The sequence below is a fragment of the Protomyctophum bolini genome (genome assembly GCF_963924005.1).
Source record: "Protomyctophum bolini genome assembly, chromosome: 16".
Lineage (NCBI taxonomy): Eukaryota > Metazoa > Chordata > Actinopteri > Myctophiformes > Myctophidae > Protomyctophum > Protomyctophum bolini.
In genome coordinates, this window is record NC_137877.1 from 4,936,117 (window position 1) to 4,953,769 (window position 17,653).

General features: G+C 43.6%; 1 protein-coding gene across 2 annotated transcripts; it reads right to left on the bottom strand.

Annotated features, from left to right (window-relative positions):
• Positions 1–77: 77 nt before the first annotated feature.
• Positions 78–16,658, bottom strand: cyp4f3 (cytochrome P450, family 4, subfamily F, polypeptide 3). 2 transcript variants are annotated; one of them, XM_080786224.1, is made up of 15 exons: positions 16,557–16,658; positions 15,175–15,288; positions 14,509–14,655; positions 13,761–13,905; positions 13,143–13,196; positions 12,049–12,176; positions 9,245–9,366; positions 7,231–7,377; positions 6,827–6,956; positions 6,048–6,114; positions 5,030–5,159; positions 4,152–4,285; positions 3,060–3,124; positions 2,088–2,170; positions 78–1,256 (listed from the first exon to the last, which is right to left on the bottom strand). In XM_080786224.1, the coding sequence occupies exons 1-15, from the start codon at positions 16,557–16,559 to the stop codon at positions 1,007–1,009; spliced, it is 1,719 nt and encodes a 572-aa protein (XP_080642350.1). In that variant the 5' UTR covers positions 16,560–16,658; the 3' UTR covers positions 78–1,006. The 2 variants fall into 2 exon arrangements, with proteins under 2 accessions (XP_080642350.1, XP_080642351.1); XM_080786225.1 differs by lacking the exon at positions 16,557–16,658 and having other exon boundaries at positions 14,509–14,709.
• Between the last annotated feature and the right edge of the window lie 995 nt (positions 16,659–17,653).

The following is a 17,653-nucleotide window of genomic DNA, read 5'->3' on the forward strand; positions in this document are numbered from 1 at the left end:
AGTAGATGACAGATGACATGTGACAATTTGTTGACTTTTAAGACCATTTTAATACAATGCTTTTTTGGGGGGGGAGGTCCCCAGTTCAAATATGAATCCTGTGTTATACAGAGACTTATTATTATTTTATTTTTTTCTTTGTTCGTCATGTATAATTCTAATTGGTAAGGGTAGGCATAATAGCCTAAGCTATAGCTTCAGCCTACACCTTCTTTGGTCATAACAATGTATTATTTATATTTATAAGTCCGTAGTTTTGTACATGAACTGATGACCAAAATAAAACAGTGAACAGGGTGAGAACCACTACACAAAGACAACAGTGCAACAAAACAGCAAAACTAAATAGTATAAAAAGTACAAAAATACAAAGTACAAAAGTATCAATAATAGTGAAAATAGAAGAACACATACAGGGTCGGCAGCCTATATTATACATTATCATTTCTGGGGGTCCTTGACATGAAATGGTTTGAGAACCACTGATATAGAAACATAAGGTTTAACCCTGTGAGCACCACTGATATAGCAACATATGGTTTTTCAAAAAACTATCAGGATTTAGAAGACATTTTTTGTAGAATCTGCTCTCTAAAATGTGTTATTGAAGGCAGAGAGTTGATTTCGTCTAAAACTAAGACAAAAAATGTTCGTCGACAATACCTTTTTCCACTGGCGAAAACTAAATGGAAACTAAAAAAAAAACTAAGCTATGATGACTAAAACTAAGACTAAATATGCTGACAATTTCACAAAAAAAACAAAAAGAACTAGACTATGCTAGGAAGGGTACTAGTGGACAAGAGAGCCAGTATAAACAATAAAACATTCCAGGTGACTAAAATGTGACTAAAACTAAATGAAAACTATTCAAGAGACTACGACTAAAAACTTAAAATCAAAATGTGCTGCCAACAAAACAACCCTGAATGAAGGTCATGCCGGCGGGTCATTCGTCGTGCGGTCCGTCGTCCTGTCCGGTAGCGGTCTCAGAGATGCCGGCGGGTCATTCGTCGTGCGGTCCGTCGTCCTGTCCGGCAGCGCTCAGAGAGTCCAGACGCAGCCAGAGGCCTCCTTCGGCCCGCAGGACCACCTGAGGCAGACGGCGAGCAGCGCCTCCTCCTCCTCCTGACGCCGCCGCCCCGGCCCGGGGGTGGTCCGCGGGGTTCACGCCCGGGGTCACACGGAACCGGAGCAAGGTCAAGGCCACCACCACACGCAGCTCTGCTATGGCAAACTTTTGACCAATGCAGTTCCTGTAATATTGAGAGACACGCAAGACATACGCACACACGATCACATTACATATATAGGGTGAGTTGAAATGGAATAAATCAGTAATCCTGGTCTCTAAACTGCCTCCCCCTGGCCAGCCGGGGCGCCTGATGGAGGGGAAAGGAACTGGTTGGAATAACGTGTTCCTTCCACGCGCTACGTCCAACCAGGGAAACTCCCCCCTGTCAGGTGTAAAGGAGCAACTTGGACACTCAGGCATGAAGGAAGCATGAGTTCAAGTCCGTTGCTCTCCCCTTGTCCCCCATATATGGGGACTAGGTTGGTGGAGGGTGTGTAGAGCCCAGGATCACATTAGATGATTGACACAGGGGTGAAAAATCGGTTACAAAATCGTGGGATAAAAAATATATTAAAACTAAAAATAAGAAATGGAATAAATCTGTGTTTATTAATAAACTAGAGTGGTGCTGCGGTGTCCATTGGACACTGGCCTACTTGGAACGATATTTTAGTCTTTATTACTGATGCTAGATAAAAAACAGGCTTGTTTCCATTCCATGCCAGCTTGGAAAACCAACAATGGTGGACATTGTAAACAAAGTGGAAATGCAAATTTGGAACTGAAGACTGAAGAGAGGGAGGAATTGATGACATCACGATGAGGACAAAATAAGTTGAGCTGTTCCTGAGAGCAATTTCCATTAAAGCACATAATATGATATGAAAGCCTGATTGTTCAAAATTGGTTGTTCAACACATACAGTATGGGAGCCCCAAAAACACAAAATAAATTCTAAATTGAAACTGTTTTATATGTTATAGGTCCTCTAAGTGACTTCACTTCACTGTACCTGGGGCCAGTAGAGAAGGGGATGAAGGCGTGGGGATTGCGCCCCCTTGAGTTGGCAGGGTCAAACCGCAGCGGATCAAACTCCTGAGACACAGAGCATAAGACATAAGCTTCACACATTATTTAATTATCAATATTGATAATGCTGTTATTATCATCAATATGCTCACTATCAGAATAGTGCATGTTCACACTCTAGATCAGGGGGTTTCAATTCACAATCACAACCCCCTAAATGGCATATTCGTATCAATAATGAGACTAGAATGGTGCCCGTCGGTAACGATGGAGGTTGAAGATCCATGCCCCACCTGGCTATGAGTGCCTTTTATGCCCATATATGGAGATTTCTGTATCTGTCTCTCTGTCTCCCTTTATTCCTATTATGGAGTTCTGTGTCAGGCATGCCCAAATATGCCGAAATATGAAGTGTTGTCAGAATGTCAGAACAGGCCAGCTCTGGGCAGAGAGAGGCCTTTTGTGGCGGTTCCGGACAACAATTACTATTACTATTTAACCCATTCTGACCTGAGATCAGATTCATACGAGGTTTCCACGGGACACACACTGGTCTGATGAACCCATTCTGACCTGAGATCAGATTCTAAAAATGTCAGTCGTTCTTCGATTTTTCAAAAATAGCAGACCTACAAGCTCGTAGCGCGCCACTCGGTGGCGCGCTATGAGCTTGTAGATCTGATATTTTTCAATAGCTAAAGCATAACATGATGCTTAACACCAAAATGGGTTCCCGTTCAGAATGGGTTAAAAAAAAACTTTCAAAATGGCAAATACGTTTAGGGATAAAGGAGAAGGGATAAGGGTGGCGCAAGATGGAGCCCTAGATGTCATCAAGACGTACGCTAATAAAAAAATAAAAAAACAATGCCTTTGATCAGGTCAGAGTAAAGAAGAGAGTTAAAAAAAATAGTTAAAAAATAAAAAATAGCAAGAGAAGAGGACATTATTGTACCTTTGGGTTTGTCCAGATGATTGGGTTGTGGTGAGTTCCATAAATACTGACCAAAACGATGGTGCCTGCAGAGGGTTCACACAAAAGCTGCTCTGTAAAATCCTGTTAACCCATTTTGGACTGAGGTCGATGAAAAAAAAAGAGGCTTCTAAATCCTGTGAACCCATGTCAGTGGTGGTGCTCAACCCTTTTCATGTCAAGGATCCCCAGAATTATCTGTATTTGGCCGCGGAGCCACATCTGAAAAAATGTTGTTCCAGGGACCCCCCAGAAGCAAATATTTTAGCCACATTTTCACGACTTTTCAAAAATAGCAGACCTACAAGCTTGTATCGCGCCACTCGATGGTGCGCTATGAGCTTGTAGATCTGCTATTTTTCAATAGCCTCCAGAGGTTGTTTCCTTGGCCTATTTTAGCTGAATGTTCACATACCTGCTATGACCCTAGTTAGTTTCCATCAGGGCTGATCATAAATTAAACACATAAGGACTATGACTGTTCGGGTTCATTTTGGTTCCATTTAAAACACACTCAGAGATAAATGAACACTCAGAATTAATGTTGTGCGTGCCAATGGTAAGCCAGCTCCTTGACTATAAGGCAATGAAAATGTACTGTAATTCTGCAAACTGTTAATAAATATTTCAAACAATCGGCCCAAAAATGTTGTGTTTGTTGTCATGATTTGTCACGACAAGAGTTGGCTTTGTCCGCGGCGTAAACGTCTTTAAATAAATACTTTTTTAAAAGCCTATGGAGAAAATGAACGGGGAAATTGTCAAGGAATGTTGGGTTAAACTTTAAAGAGCCCTAAGCCAGCTAAGCCAGCTGTGTTTCTTAACCTTTTCATTAACCCTTGGTTATCAGTTAAGCCCGGGGTAGTTCATGCTGTTTTGTGAGATAATTACCCCCTGTTGTAATTCGTTTATTGTCCCTTTGCCTCCTGTGAGGGGCTGGACTTATGTCGGTGTATCGAATATCGCGGCGCTGGCATTATATTTAAGACAAAAACACTTGGAATGGGAAAGGGGGAGAAATGGAATAGGTAGAGGGTTTTTTTTGCATTTCATTTGCAATATAGGCCTACCGACCGTGGGGTATGGTCCTGTCGCCGGGCAGATTCATGTCCTGGCTGTACTGTCTGGTCACTGCACTCACAGGGGAGTGCAGTCTGAGGCTCTCCCTGATGCACATGGTGGTGAAGGGAAGGCTGGAGAGGTCGTCCCTACGCACGCACGCGCACGCACGCACGCGCACGCACATGCACACGCACACACACACACACACACACACACACACACACACACACACACACACACACACACACGTTACTATATATCAGTGCAGGTTCTCAAGCCTTTTCAAGTTTTCATGTCAAGAACTATATGAATTTGATCGCCGGACCCCCATCTCAAGATTCTTTGTTCCAGGGACCCCCATCTCAAGATACTTTGTTCCAGGGACCCCCCATCTCAAGATACTTTGCTCCAGGGACCCCCCCGAAGCAAAGATTTCAGTTAAAAATGTTCGCTTTCAATATATATATATTCAAAAGAATTGCAAAAAATGCTCACAATTTTTTAAGAGCCAAAGACATCTAAAATGACACGGATGCTTTCCCGGTTTTAAAGGATAAACAGGTATAAAAATTCAGACTTGATATGGTTGAAAGCGTGGGCCAAACAAACAAAGAACACATAATTGTGTTTCTGCGTATTAACCAAATGTTAGCATAGTGATATTGTTTAGCCATGTTTTATGGGGTCAGTTATAATGCCGTAAGGGATGGGTCTTATGAAAAGACACAACATTTTTTATTCATTCATTCATTGCGCACGCAAGCACGCACGCACGCACGCACGCACACACGCAAGCACTCACGCACGCACACACGCAGATTGAAAACAATTTAATGTAACCATACGATTCCCAAGTGGCTCTCTCTACGTTGCATCCTGCTGTTTCTCACCACTGTATTTCCTGTTCCTGTCGTCCGCTCAACAGCTCAGTGACTTCCTGTCTGCATCGGTCTTGATAATGGGGGTGACATGCCAAGTTATACAGCGTCCAGCAGATGGCGCTGGAGGTTGTGTCATGACCTGAACATGGAGAGAAAGAGAGAGGTTATTTTTGAGTGGTGCAACCACTCCAAGGAACAGCAATGTCCGTGTCCGCCTATGTGTTCACCTACTGTATGTGTTCAACTGTTCATGTATGCATTAATGAGCACCATAATGAGTATCAGTAGGGGCGCTGTTTGCCAGAAACAGAGAGAGAGAGACAGTGCCTACTAATGAGAGAGCGAGAGAGGGGGGGGGGGGGGGGGGAGAGGGGAGTTGCACCACTCACTTCACACGGGTGTGATTTTTAATATTCAAAGAGCTACTGTCTTCTGTCTGGGCCTTTAAAAAGAACAGAGGCGAGTCAAGTGCTGCTGAGGTACAAAAAGGTGATGACTCCAGTCTAGCAGGCAGGGTTATCACAAATTAAAACAAATAAAAAAACCACCAAACGCTTTTTATTTGTAAAAAGCCACCAGCTTTTTATTTGTTTTGATATGTGATAGCCCTGTCTAGATAATAAAGGCTAATAAATCTGCAGTTGACTTAGTCGACTAAAATGTATTTTGACGGGCCTTGATGCCGTCGTAATGACTGTTTTTACACTAGCTGAAAATAGCCGAGCTGCGACGCGTTGTGAGCTTGTAGATCGGCTATTTTCAGCATGCAAGCAAATGTAAAATGACTTATACTGGATCTCTTGTCCACTAGTCCCTAACACTAGTCCCGGACATTTTAGTCTAGTTTTTATTGACGAAATTGTCAATATATTTACTAGTCTTAGTTTTAGTCATCATGGCTTAGTTTTCATTGAGCTTCCGCCAGTGGAAAAAAGGTAGTCGACGAACATTTTTCGTCGTAGTTTTAGTCGACGAAAACAACACTGACCGCTATGCCAGGCTGACCTTCACCACCGTGACCACTGACCTGCAAACATGAAGGTGTCGGCTTCAGCCTGGATCTCTGCGTCTGTTAGGCCCACACCCGCATCATCCTGACACGCACGCACACACATTTAATCACTTAAACCCCTCTATTCTTTTTTTTTTATCCCACAATTTTGTAACCCATTTTTTCACCCAGTGTCAATTATCTAATGTAATCCTGGGCGCTACACTTCCTCTGCCAACCTGGGGGGGGGGGGGGGAGCAGCGGACTGACCTCATGCCTCCTTCTATGCATGAGGAGTCCAAGCTGCTTCTTTTCACCTGATAGGGGGGAGTTTCCCCGGCCGGACGTAGCGCATGGAAGGAACACGTTATTCCGACCAGTTCCTTTTCCCCTCCATCAGGCGCCCCGGCTGGCCAGGGAGAGGCAGTTTAGAGACCAGTATTACGGCATGTTTTTGTGAGGGTAGCTACCCTATATAGGGGACACGGGGAGAACATGCAAACTCCACACAGAAAGGCCCTTTCGCCAACCCCGCCTCGGGTATGGGCACTGATGACCCCAACCCCTCTATTCTTGATAAAACAGACCATACTTTTTACTGTTTTTACATATTTATAATCAGAGAGAGCAAAAGGTTACAATGTAATCTAGATAGCTATAGTTAGTTAGACAGATGGTTAATTCATTCCATTTCTAGAAATTTCTAGTAAAAAGTACAATATTTTGTCTTTGAAACGTACAAAAGTATTCAAAAATAATAGCAATACTCAAGTAAAGTACAGATACATGGTTACTGTACCTCCTACTGTACCTACCTCTGCCATCAGCACTATGTCAATGAAATCCTTCTTTCTGTGCGCTGTTGTTGCATGCTCATCTTCTGTCTCTGTCTCCCTCCGGTGGTTGATAATGGCGCGACGCTGTTGGACTATACCCCTGGTGAACCTGCAAATAACGAAAACCTATCGTTGACTATCTTTTTTTCACTGACGAAAACTAAATAAAAACGAAATAAAATCTAAGCTATGATTACGAAAACTAAAGACTAAAGAAAATATTGACAATTTCACCAACAAACTAGACTAAAAATGTTTGGGAAGAATGTAGTGGTGAAGAGATACAGTAGATCGTACATGTTTTACAAGTGTACAATGTGATATAGTATATCATGCATGTTTTACAAGTGTACAATGTGATAGTATATCATGCGTGTTTTTACCCGTGAACAACATCGGCGGCCTTCCTGAACCGCTGGCCCTGCTCAGACCTCCAGTAGATCCAGTCCCAGTGGTGAAGAATCATCTGGCGCCGGGCGATGATCAGCTCCCCGAGCTCCTCTATGGCAGACACATACTCACAGGAAGACCTGCATACACACACATCATACACACATCACACACACATCATACACACAGACACACACACACACATCATACACACACATCACACACACATCATACACACATCACACACATCATACACACACATCACACACACATCATACACACACATCACACACACACATCATACACACACATCATACACACACATCACACACACATCATACACACACATCACACACACACATCACACACACACATCATACACACATCATACACACACATCACACACACATCATACACACATCATACACACACATCATACACACACATCATACACACATCACACACACACACATCACACACACACATCATACACACACATCATACACACACATCACACACACATCATACACACATCATACACACACATCACACACACATCACACACACACATCACACACACATCATACACACACATCATACACACATCATACACACACATCATACACACACACATCATACACACACATCATACACACACATCATACACACATCATACACACACATCATACACACACATCATACACACACATCATACAAACACATCACACACACATCATACACACACATCATACACACACATCATACACACACATCATACACACACATCATACACACATCATACACACACATCACACATCACACACACATCACACACACATCATAAACACACATCATACACACACATCACACACACACATCATACACACACATCACACACACATCATACACACATCATACACACACATCATACACACACATCACACACACACATCACACACACACATCACACACACACATCATACACACACATCACACACACACATCACACACACATCATACACACACATCATACACACACATCACACACACATCATACACACACATCATACACACACCATACACACACATCATACACACACATCATACACACATCATACACACACATCATACACACACATCATACACACACATCATACACACATCATACACACACATCATATGCACACATCATACACACACATCACACACACATCATACACACATCATACACACACATCATATGCACACATCACACACACATCATACACACACAGCATGTCAACTTTGTGTCATTGAAATGTTTCTTTAGTTCAGGGGTTTTCAAATGATTATGAACCAGGGACCACCACCCTGACTGAGAATCAACCTGGGGGGACCACCGTTGTGTTGGGAGGGGCCGGGGGATATGGGCGTTGTGTGGGGGGGATATTTACCTTCCATATTAATATCATGTTGCTATTGTAACTTACTGTATGTATGAGCGAGCACTGAGCAGACACATGCAATTCATTATGGGCACATTTCCTTATAATGGTGACTCAACCAGGCAATCCGGTACAGTTTCCCTTGAGATTCTACCTCCCTTTTCTGTGGAAGTTCTTCACGTCCGACTTCCCAGTAACTGACAACATCATCGTATGTCACCACGTCATTTACTGCATTGTTTCTCAACTTGTGGTCGATACAATAAATTAAAATGCAAATCTTCACTTTTCTACATTACTAAATGCATGGTCAGGGACCACATGCAATACCTTCACGGCCCACCAGTGGTCCACAGACCACCTGTTGAAAACCCATTGCTTTAGTTGACATTATGTACCGTTCAACTGTGCACCTTCAGCCCTGGTTTCATTATATGAAGGCTAACAATCAAGTGCCAATTTGTTCATGATGCTTCATAAATATCACACCTGTGTGAAGAAGTGAGGGGCGCTCTTATCATCATACATCATCTCATTCCGACCGAGGATAATATTAAAGGATATAACGGAATAGAATCCTTACTCCTGACAGTTGCTGTTGTAGCTAAAGGCACATTTCAGCAAACTGTCCAGGGTCATCAGACTGACATGATGAAACATCTCCATGTTGTCACTGCCTTCTGCCAGCAGGCGGCGCCACTTAGCCTAGAGAGAGAGAGAGAGAGAGAGAGACAGAGAGAGAGAGAGAGAGAGAGAGAGAGAGAGAGAGAGAGAGAGAGAGAGAGAGAGAGAGAGAGAGAGAGACAGAGAGAGACACAGAGAGAGAGAGACGATTATCTAGTAGTATGTTGTGCTTAAATCAGATTGAACAAAACTAAACTAAACTAAACTAAACTAAACTAAACTAAACTAAAATAAAATAAAATAAAATAAAATAAAATAAAATAAAATAAAATAAAATAAAATAAAATAAAATAAAATAAAATAAAATAAAATAAAATAAAATAAAATAAAATAAAATCTGCATTTTGAGGTTAAATGTGAAAGGGGGTGGCATGAGTTGTCAAGCACAAATGGCCCCATTTACTATGTACAGTATGTAGCAGCATTGCGGCAGATGGTTGGCACATTTTCTGTTTCTCAGTGTTCAGTTACGAAACCGTCTGACCACAGAGGAAGCAGAGGAACGCCAGCATTCCACCGGTAGCCAATCTGATCATCTGATATGTGGCCCTGTGAGTTTTCATCACACGATTACTTCTACTTCTAGTTCTAACATGCTCAGAGATTAACCCATTTTGACCCGAGTGTCAGGCTGCCGACCCGGAGTATGTGTGTGGAACCAAGCAGGAGAACGAAACACAAGAATGACTGGTATAAAACACTTTACTAAAATAATAGGATCAAAAGAACACAGGAACGCCACACAGGGCAGGAACTAAAACATACAAGAACAGCAGCGCAAAGCTGGCGTAACACCAAACTATAAACCGACACAGAGTCCAGCAAACACACCACTTAAATCATAGAGTCAATAATTGGCACAATAGTCCACAGCTGTGTTCCCAGGAGGAAACTGTCTCTCAGGTAGGGTGGAGGAGGGGAATACAACAGGGTAGGTAGGAGAGAACATAAGGGTGGCGGACCAGGCATGGGACGTTCTGGGACAGAACGTGACACTGAGATCAGATTCTAAAAACGTCTTCTACATCCTGACAGTTTTCTGAAAAAGCTATGTTTCTATGTCAGTCGTTCAAAAATAGCAGACCTACAAGCTCGTAGCGAGCCAGTTTATAGTTAATAAAACAACGACCTCTGCATCCACGGGATGCACTGCTGTAATGTTTTTTATTTTAGATTATTTTGCTAGCTTTAGTTATAATAATAATTTCTTCTTCTGTTTTCTACATGAATATAGCCACATTATAGCCATATAAAATGAAATGGGAGTTAAATGCTGCAATTTGTAAAAATGGCAAAATATGACTCCTATAACGTGGTTGAAGTTGGACTGATAAAATGTCCCTGGGACTCATTTCTAAAAGACCATCCCTGCATCCCGGGACTCATTACATTGAAAACCTGTTTACATCACTGCATGCTTTTAGCCCAAGAAGACCAAACCCATGACTTTCCAATGTGTAGACAGAGCTTTTACAAAGCTTTAGCTACTGGAAAGGCAAGCTAACATCATGTTTAATAGAAAGGCGGATATACGCTTAGTTATTAATAAAATGAGTGTGTGTGTGTGTGTGTTGATATGTTCTTGTCCTACTATTCATGCGAGACCACTGAAGAGATTTTAGACATACAGTCAAGGCTCATTCATAGTCTGGATTTTCGGTGGTGAGGTGACCACCGAACTACAACATGACGTCACTGAGGTGACCACCGAACTACAACATGACGTCACTGAGGTGACCACCGAACTACAACATGACGTCACTGAGGTGACCACCGAACTACAACATGACGTCACTGAGGTGACCACCGAACTACAACATGACGTCACTGAGGTGACCACCGAACTACAACATGACGTCACTGAGGTGACCACCGAACTACAACATGACGTCACTGCGGTGACCACCGAACTACAACATGACGTCACTGAGGTGACCACCGAACTATAACATGACGTCACTGAGGTGACCACCGAACTACAACATGACGTCACTGAGGTGACCACCGAACTACAACATGAGGTCACTGAGCCGCGGTGAAGAGCAAACCACCGCCACCGCCCCAGCCCTTAATCTCTGTTTTTACTCACCACCGCTCAACGTTACCTCACCACCGGAGCGGTGGTCAGCTCACCACCGGAGCGGTGGTCAGCTCACCACCGGAGCGGTGGTCAGCTCACCACCGGAGCGGTGGTCAGCTGACCACCGGAGCGGTGGTCACCTCGCCACCGGAGCGGTGGTCACCTCGCCACCGGAGCGGTGGTCACCTCGCCACCGGAGCGGTGGTCAGCTCACCACCGGAGCGGTGGTCACCTCACCACCGGAGCGGTGGTCACCTCACCACCGGAGCGGTGTGGTCACCTCACCACCGGAGCGGTGGTCACCTCACCATCAGCTCACCACCGGAGCGGTGGTCAGCTCACCACCGGAGCGGTGGTCAGCTCACCACCGGAGCGGTGGTCAGCTCACCACCGGAGCGGTGGTCAGCTCACCACCGGAGCGGTTATGTTGCATTATCAAAAATGGAAAGATCACGTACAGCAACGGACGGTTAGTATAGGGTTAGCTGTTAGTGCTCTCAATTAGTGTTCACACTTCATGCGCGTTCATGTGTGTGAGTGCATGCGTGCACTCGACGTGCACGTGTATGTGTGCGTGTGTGTGTGTGTGTGTGTGTGTGTGTGTGTGTGTGTATGTGTCTTACATGCAGTATGTTAGTGGAGGTGTTAAACACAGTGGTGTAGTTCTTCAGAACGTCAAAATGGAAGGCCGGCGTTAACAGACGTCTCCTGCGAGACCACTCCTCTCCGATGCTTAGCAACAGACTCTGTCCTGGAAGAGGCCGTTTAACAAGAAGGCTGTTAATATCTGGAAAAAGACCCAGTGCTTCTCAAACCTTTTCATGTCAAGTTTAACCCATTTTGACCTGGGAACGATCCTACAAATATCTTCATGTCGTTCACATTTTCATGTCAAGGACCTCCAAAAATATATATATTTGGCCGCCGACCCCCATCTGACAATATGTTGTTCCAGGGACCCTCCCCCAGAAGCAAAGATTTGAGTTAAAAACGTTGTCTGAAAGAACATATACCGGTATTCAATAAACATTTGGGCCACATTTTCACGATGTTTCAAAAATAGCAGACCTATACAAGCTCATAGCGTGGCACCGAGTGCCACGCTATGAGCTTGTAGATCTGCTATTTTGCAATAGCTAAAGTATGACATAATGCTTAAAACACCAAAAGGGGTTCCCGCCCCAAAATGGGTTAAATGTATTTACCACGTGGACCCCGATCTGAAGAAAGATATTTCAAAACGTTTCAAAATATTTCATGCAACGGACCCGGACGGACCCCAAAACAGATTTGTCTTGTTATACTGGATATTATACTTTTTGAGTTTTAATCGACGCCACAACAAGTAGGAGACGCCGCAGGTGCAGATCTTGGTGGTAGTAGCAAATATTCAAATGAGAACTTTGATGACCACAGCAGTGGTTCCGTATGGAGACACAACGTCTAATTTGTTCCCTATGGAGACACAAAGAGTCTCCTCAAATTATTGGCGTAGGAATGCGACAAAAACAAAAATTAGGAATAGGAAGATTTTGAGGGTGCACTATCCCTTTAACCACTTAAACCCTATACCTTAGTAGAAGGGGGTTCCTCAGGGCTCTGCACTAGTAATGCCAGTGTTTCCCTCTAGTAAACAGCCGATCTACAAGCTCGCGTTGCGCTGCAAAACTAGAGATCGGCTGTTTTCGACAAAGGGTTCCTGTGATCATGAACTCACCGAGCCACGGGCGCAGGAAGCCGTAAAACAACTCGTCCTTCACAGTAATGGAGGCTGCGTGAAGCACAGGGACGATGGAAGATAACAGAAATAACATTAATTAATCTGTGTCTCTATGTGAACATCTGTGTGTGTGTGTGTGTGTGTGTGTGTGTGTGTGTGTGTGTGTGTGTTAGGGCATTAAGCAACTAGTCGACTAGTTTACTAGTCAACTAGTAAATCCAATAGTCGACCTTGTTGGTACTATAGTTGACTAGTTGATAAGGAAAATAAATGTTTTTTTTTCCTTTTTCCCCCGATAATGTAGGCCTCAAGATCAGGTATAGATTATAGTTATAGTCACCAATGTACAGTTTTAAAATGTACAAATATATATATATTTTTTTACATATAGGTAGTCGACTAGTAGAACAACTAGCCGACTAGTAAAAATGACTAGAAGTGAATGTGTCTGTGTCTGTGTCTGTGTCTGTGTCTGTGTGTGTGTGTGTGTGTGTGTGTGTGTGTGTGTGTGTGTGTGTTCTGTGTGTGTGTGTGTGTGTGCGTGCGTGCGTGCGTGCGTGTGCGCGTGCGTGCGTGTGTGTGTGTGTGTGTGTGTGCGTGCGTGCGTGCTCCTACCCGAGGCCATGAGCAGGGGCTTGGTGAAGTCGGGGTGGAACACTCGGACCATGTGGTAGAACGGACCCAGGAACCAGGAGCACGAGTGTCTGTGGGTCTCCACCAGAGCATCCACCTCCTGGAGACCCTCCTCTGTGTTCTTCATCTGTCATGAGCACGCACGCACACACGCAAGCACGCACGCACACACACACACACACACACACACACACACACACACACACGCACGCATGACAAGATGAGGACAATGTGAGGACACTGTTGCAACAGAATCCTGTTTCTAATGTTCTGTGGAAACAGCCTGCAGTCATGTGTCAAGATTACTGTATGTGTGAAACAGATTTAACTGGAAATACTGTAATAATAAGTGCGTTTTGAAAGGATGTGTGCGTGTGTGTGTATGTGTGTGTGTGTGTGTGTGTGTGTGTGTGTGTGTGTGTGTGTGTGTGTGTGTGTGTGTGTGTGTGTGTGTGTGTGTGTGTGTGTGTGTGTGTGTGTGTGTGTGTGTGTGTGTGTGTGTGTGTGTGTGTGTGTGTGTGTGTGTGTGTGTGTGTGTGTGTGTGTGTGTGTGTGTGTGTGTGTGTGTGTGTGTGTGTGTATACACTGTTTTGGTTGCCCAGATTTCCATAGTGCCCACAATGTTTTGCTGCCCACTTTTCTGGTTTGCGTGCGTGCGTGCGTGCGTGCGTGCGTGTGTGTGTGTGTGTGTGTGTGTGTGTGCGTGCGTGCGTGCGTGCGTGTGCCTCACCTGTCCCAGGTGTCCCAGCAGCCAGGAGTGTGTGGGGGGCGTGCTGAAACAGGACAGCCTGTGGCAGAACCAGGCGTGACGGGCCAACAGCCGGGCCACACAGAGGACCAGCGCACACAGCAGCCCCAACGCCAGCACACCCACCACCTGCACAGAAGGGTCCATGTTTCACAGCACATTTTGATCTAACACACCCACCACCTGCACACAGAACGGTCCATGTTTCACAGCACATTTTCATTCAGTTTTAGTCTTTTGAATCCATTTCCGTTTTTAGACGCATTTTAGTCATCCGAAATGTTTTCGTGTTGGTCTAGTTTTAGTCGACTACGGTAGGTACATACACAGATTTTAGTTGACTAAAAATGTATTTTCCTATAATGGCTGATTTTAGACTTTTTTACATGCTGAAAATAGCCGATCTACAAGCTCACAACACGCTGTGAGCTTGTAGATCTGCTCAAGCATGAAATGACTTGTCTTTTAGTTCCATTAGATCTCTCGTCCACTAGCCCCTCCCTAACATTTTAGTCTAGGTTTAAATTATTTGTTGACGAAATCCTCAATATATTTAGTCTTCATCATCATAGCTTAGTTTTTATTTTGTTTTCCTCAGTGAAAAAAATGTATTTTTTTTTCTTTAGTCGACAAAATGAAAACACTGACCTGAGAAAGACAGGCAGCCTGCAGGAGAGAGATGGGACGCAGCAGGGAGGAGAGGAGACCCCCGAACCCTCCTAAGGAAGAGAGGAGACCAACCAACCCTCCTATGAGGTTGATCTTCATAGAGATGGAGGAGACAGACAGACAGACAGACAGTTAGAATGACACAGTTGGAACAGCAATTTAATGAAGACTTTTCTCATTTCCAGCACGTTGTAAATGTAGCATGAAGAGACTACTTGCATTGTTGATTTCTAACATGGCCTTGCTGTGCCTGTTTCTTAGTTGATGGTGTGTTATTTTGTTGGAGAAGAAGGGGTTATAGGCCTCGTTCACACCTAAAAGACACCCGTCTTGTCTTGTGTCTTGTCTGTGTTTAATGGCCGCTCCAATGCATTTCCAATGGAAGTCGCATGGTTTGACAAGACAGTCTTGTTTGATGGCTGTGTAACCAGACATTGAAACATATCTTAATTACCTCACCATCAACATCCAGTATACCTATACCATGCATACATAATAATAGTAATAATAAAAGTCTTTGGTGTCTTGAATTTGCCTCTGGGGATCGATATGGCTTCGTATCTTAAACCTTTGTAACTAAAGCAGTGCAACTGGTTGTATATTACGTGTGTGAAATGTATATAGATGCTGATGTGCTCTGGCAAAAAGCCTATAGCCTATACGTAGTCTATCTCAAATGTAGCATTATTAAGAAAAGCTACAGCCGTGTAGGCCTATACAGATACCGGTATGTCAACTTTATCAAATACGGTAGTCAAATCATAGTTGCAAAATATGCAAAGTGTGTGTGTGTGTGTGTGTGTGTGTGCAGTTCTTGTTTAGAGAGAGATAGAGGGAGAGAGAGAGAGAGAGAGAGAGAGAGAGAGAGAGATTATGCAATGTAATGTAGTTTACAGTTGGTTGAAAGTATACCACAGGTGAGGGTGCAGTCAGTATTACTGACTGCACCCTCACTGACTCAGTAATGACCGGGAAGGAAACATCTTAGTTCTGAACAAACAGCCAATGTGAGTCAATAAGTGTTGGTGCCTAAACCAGTCTAAGTATAAGCCTTCTTTTCACTTTTAACATTAACCACAAAATAACACACACATGATCAACTGAGAAACAGCAATAAGGGCCTGCCCTGCATGTTAGAAATCAACAATGCAAGTCACTGAAGAAATTGCTATTTCAAAGGCTACATTTACCAACACTGTGCTTAATTTCTGTTCATTGGATGGGCTGTTAATTGTTAAACACAGATATCTTTGGGCAGAAAAGTCTTAATTGAATTGCTGTTCCAATTGTATCATAACTATCTGTTAATTAAATACATGTTTAATTAAACAGATTACATAATCAAAGGCATTTTTACTAACCATGTTTAGTTTAGTTGAACTTATAGGCAGTCACAACTTCTTCATAACGTTGATGGATGACGTCTCAACTCTCTTTCTCTCTCGCGTTGGTTTTCCTTTTTATAGCTGGTTTTATAGGCACTATTCTCAGCCTGTGGGCGGCGCCAGGTCCGCATCTCTCTCTCTCTGTCTCTCTCCCCCAAACCTTACTAGACTCCATCATTCTCACAGTCCAGTGTCAGAAAAGAAAATGTCTAATTCTGTCCCGATAAATGTAATGTGTTCATTGTCCACCACCTAGTGGACTCATTGTAAAACTACAGTTTAAACTACAGTCAGTTAATCTGACTCATCAGAACTGGCCTGTCCTTCCTCTCTCCCTCTCTCTCTCTCTCTCTACTTGACCTCACCCCCCGAACCGAACCCACCTCACCCCTACCCAGTGCCCACTTTGACAGGCTGGATGGCTTTAGGGTCGACGACAGAGTTCAGCATCTAGCAAGGGTCTGGTCCACAAGATTCAATACATCACCAAGATAGCATGTACCTGTCTAGATACTTCCTTAATGTTTTTGAGTATATATTTACAGGTTTAATGATTGTTTTTAGTTCAGTGTTTGTTTTAAAAACGCCATTACACCACTAACCCCAACCCTTGACAACGAAGGGAAAATGTACGTCATCTTGTCCCTAAACACAAACACGAAATGCCATTAACAATAAAGAGAATGTAATGTTTGTTTTGACACCGTTTGTTTTACATCACCTAATAATCAACATGAGTTTTGATTACTTTAATATATTAGCGCCCCTCACTTCACACTTCACCCCCCCCCCCGAACCTCAAATGACGTCAAATTGTAGGCTCTAGTTCTACAGCGCCGAACCGACTTTTATTCGGCTCTAAAATAGGAGTATGAATCGGCCCTTACACAGACCGATGCCTAATCAAAGCCTCGGAGCACCAGCTGCGCCCAGCTTGATTTACTGCCGTTTCCAACATGACAGCCACGACGTAAACACACACGCAATGTTCATTTACAGCTGAACAATGTTTATGTTTATTAAAAATTAAACATTGCCCTGAAAAATGTTTTTGAAAACATTTGAGCGAGAAG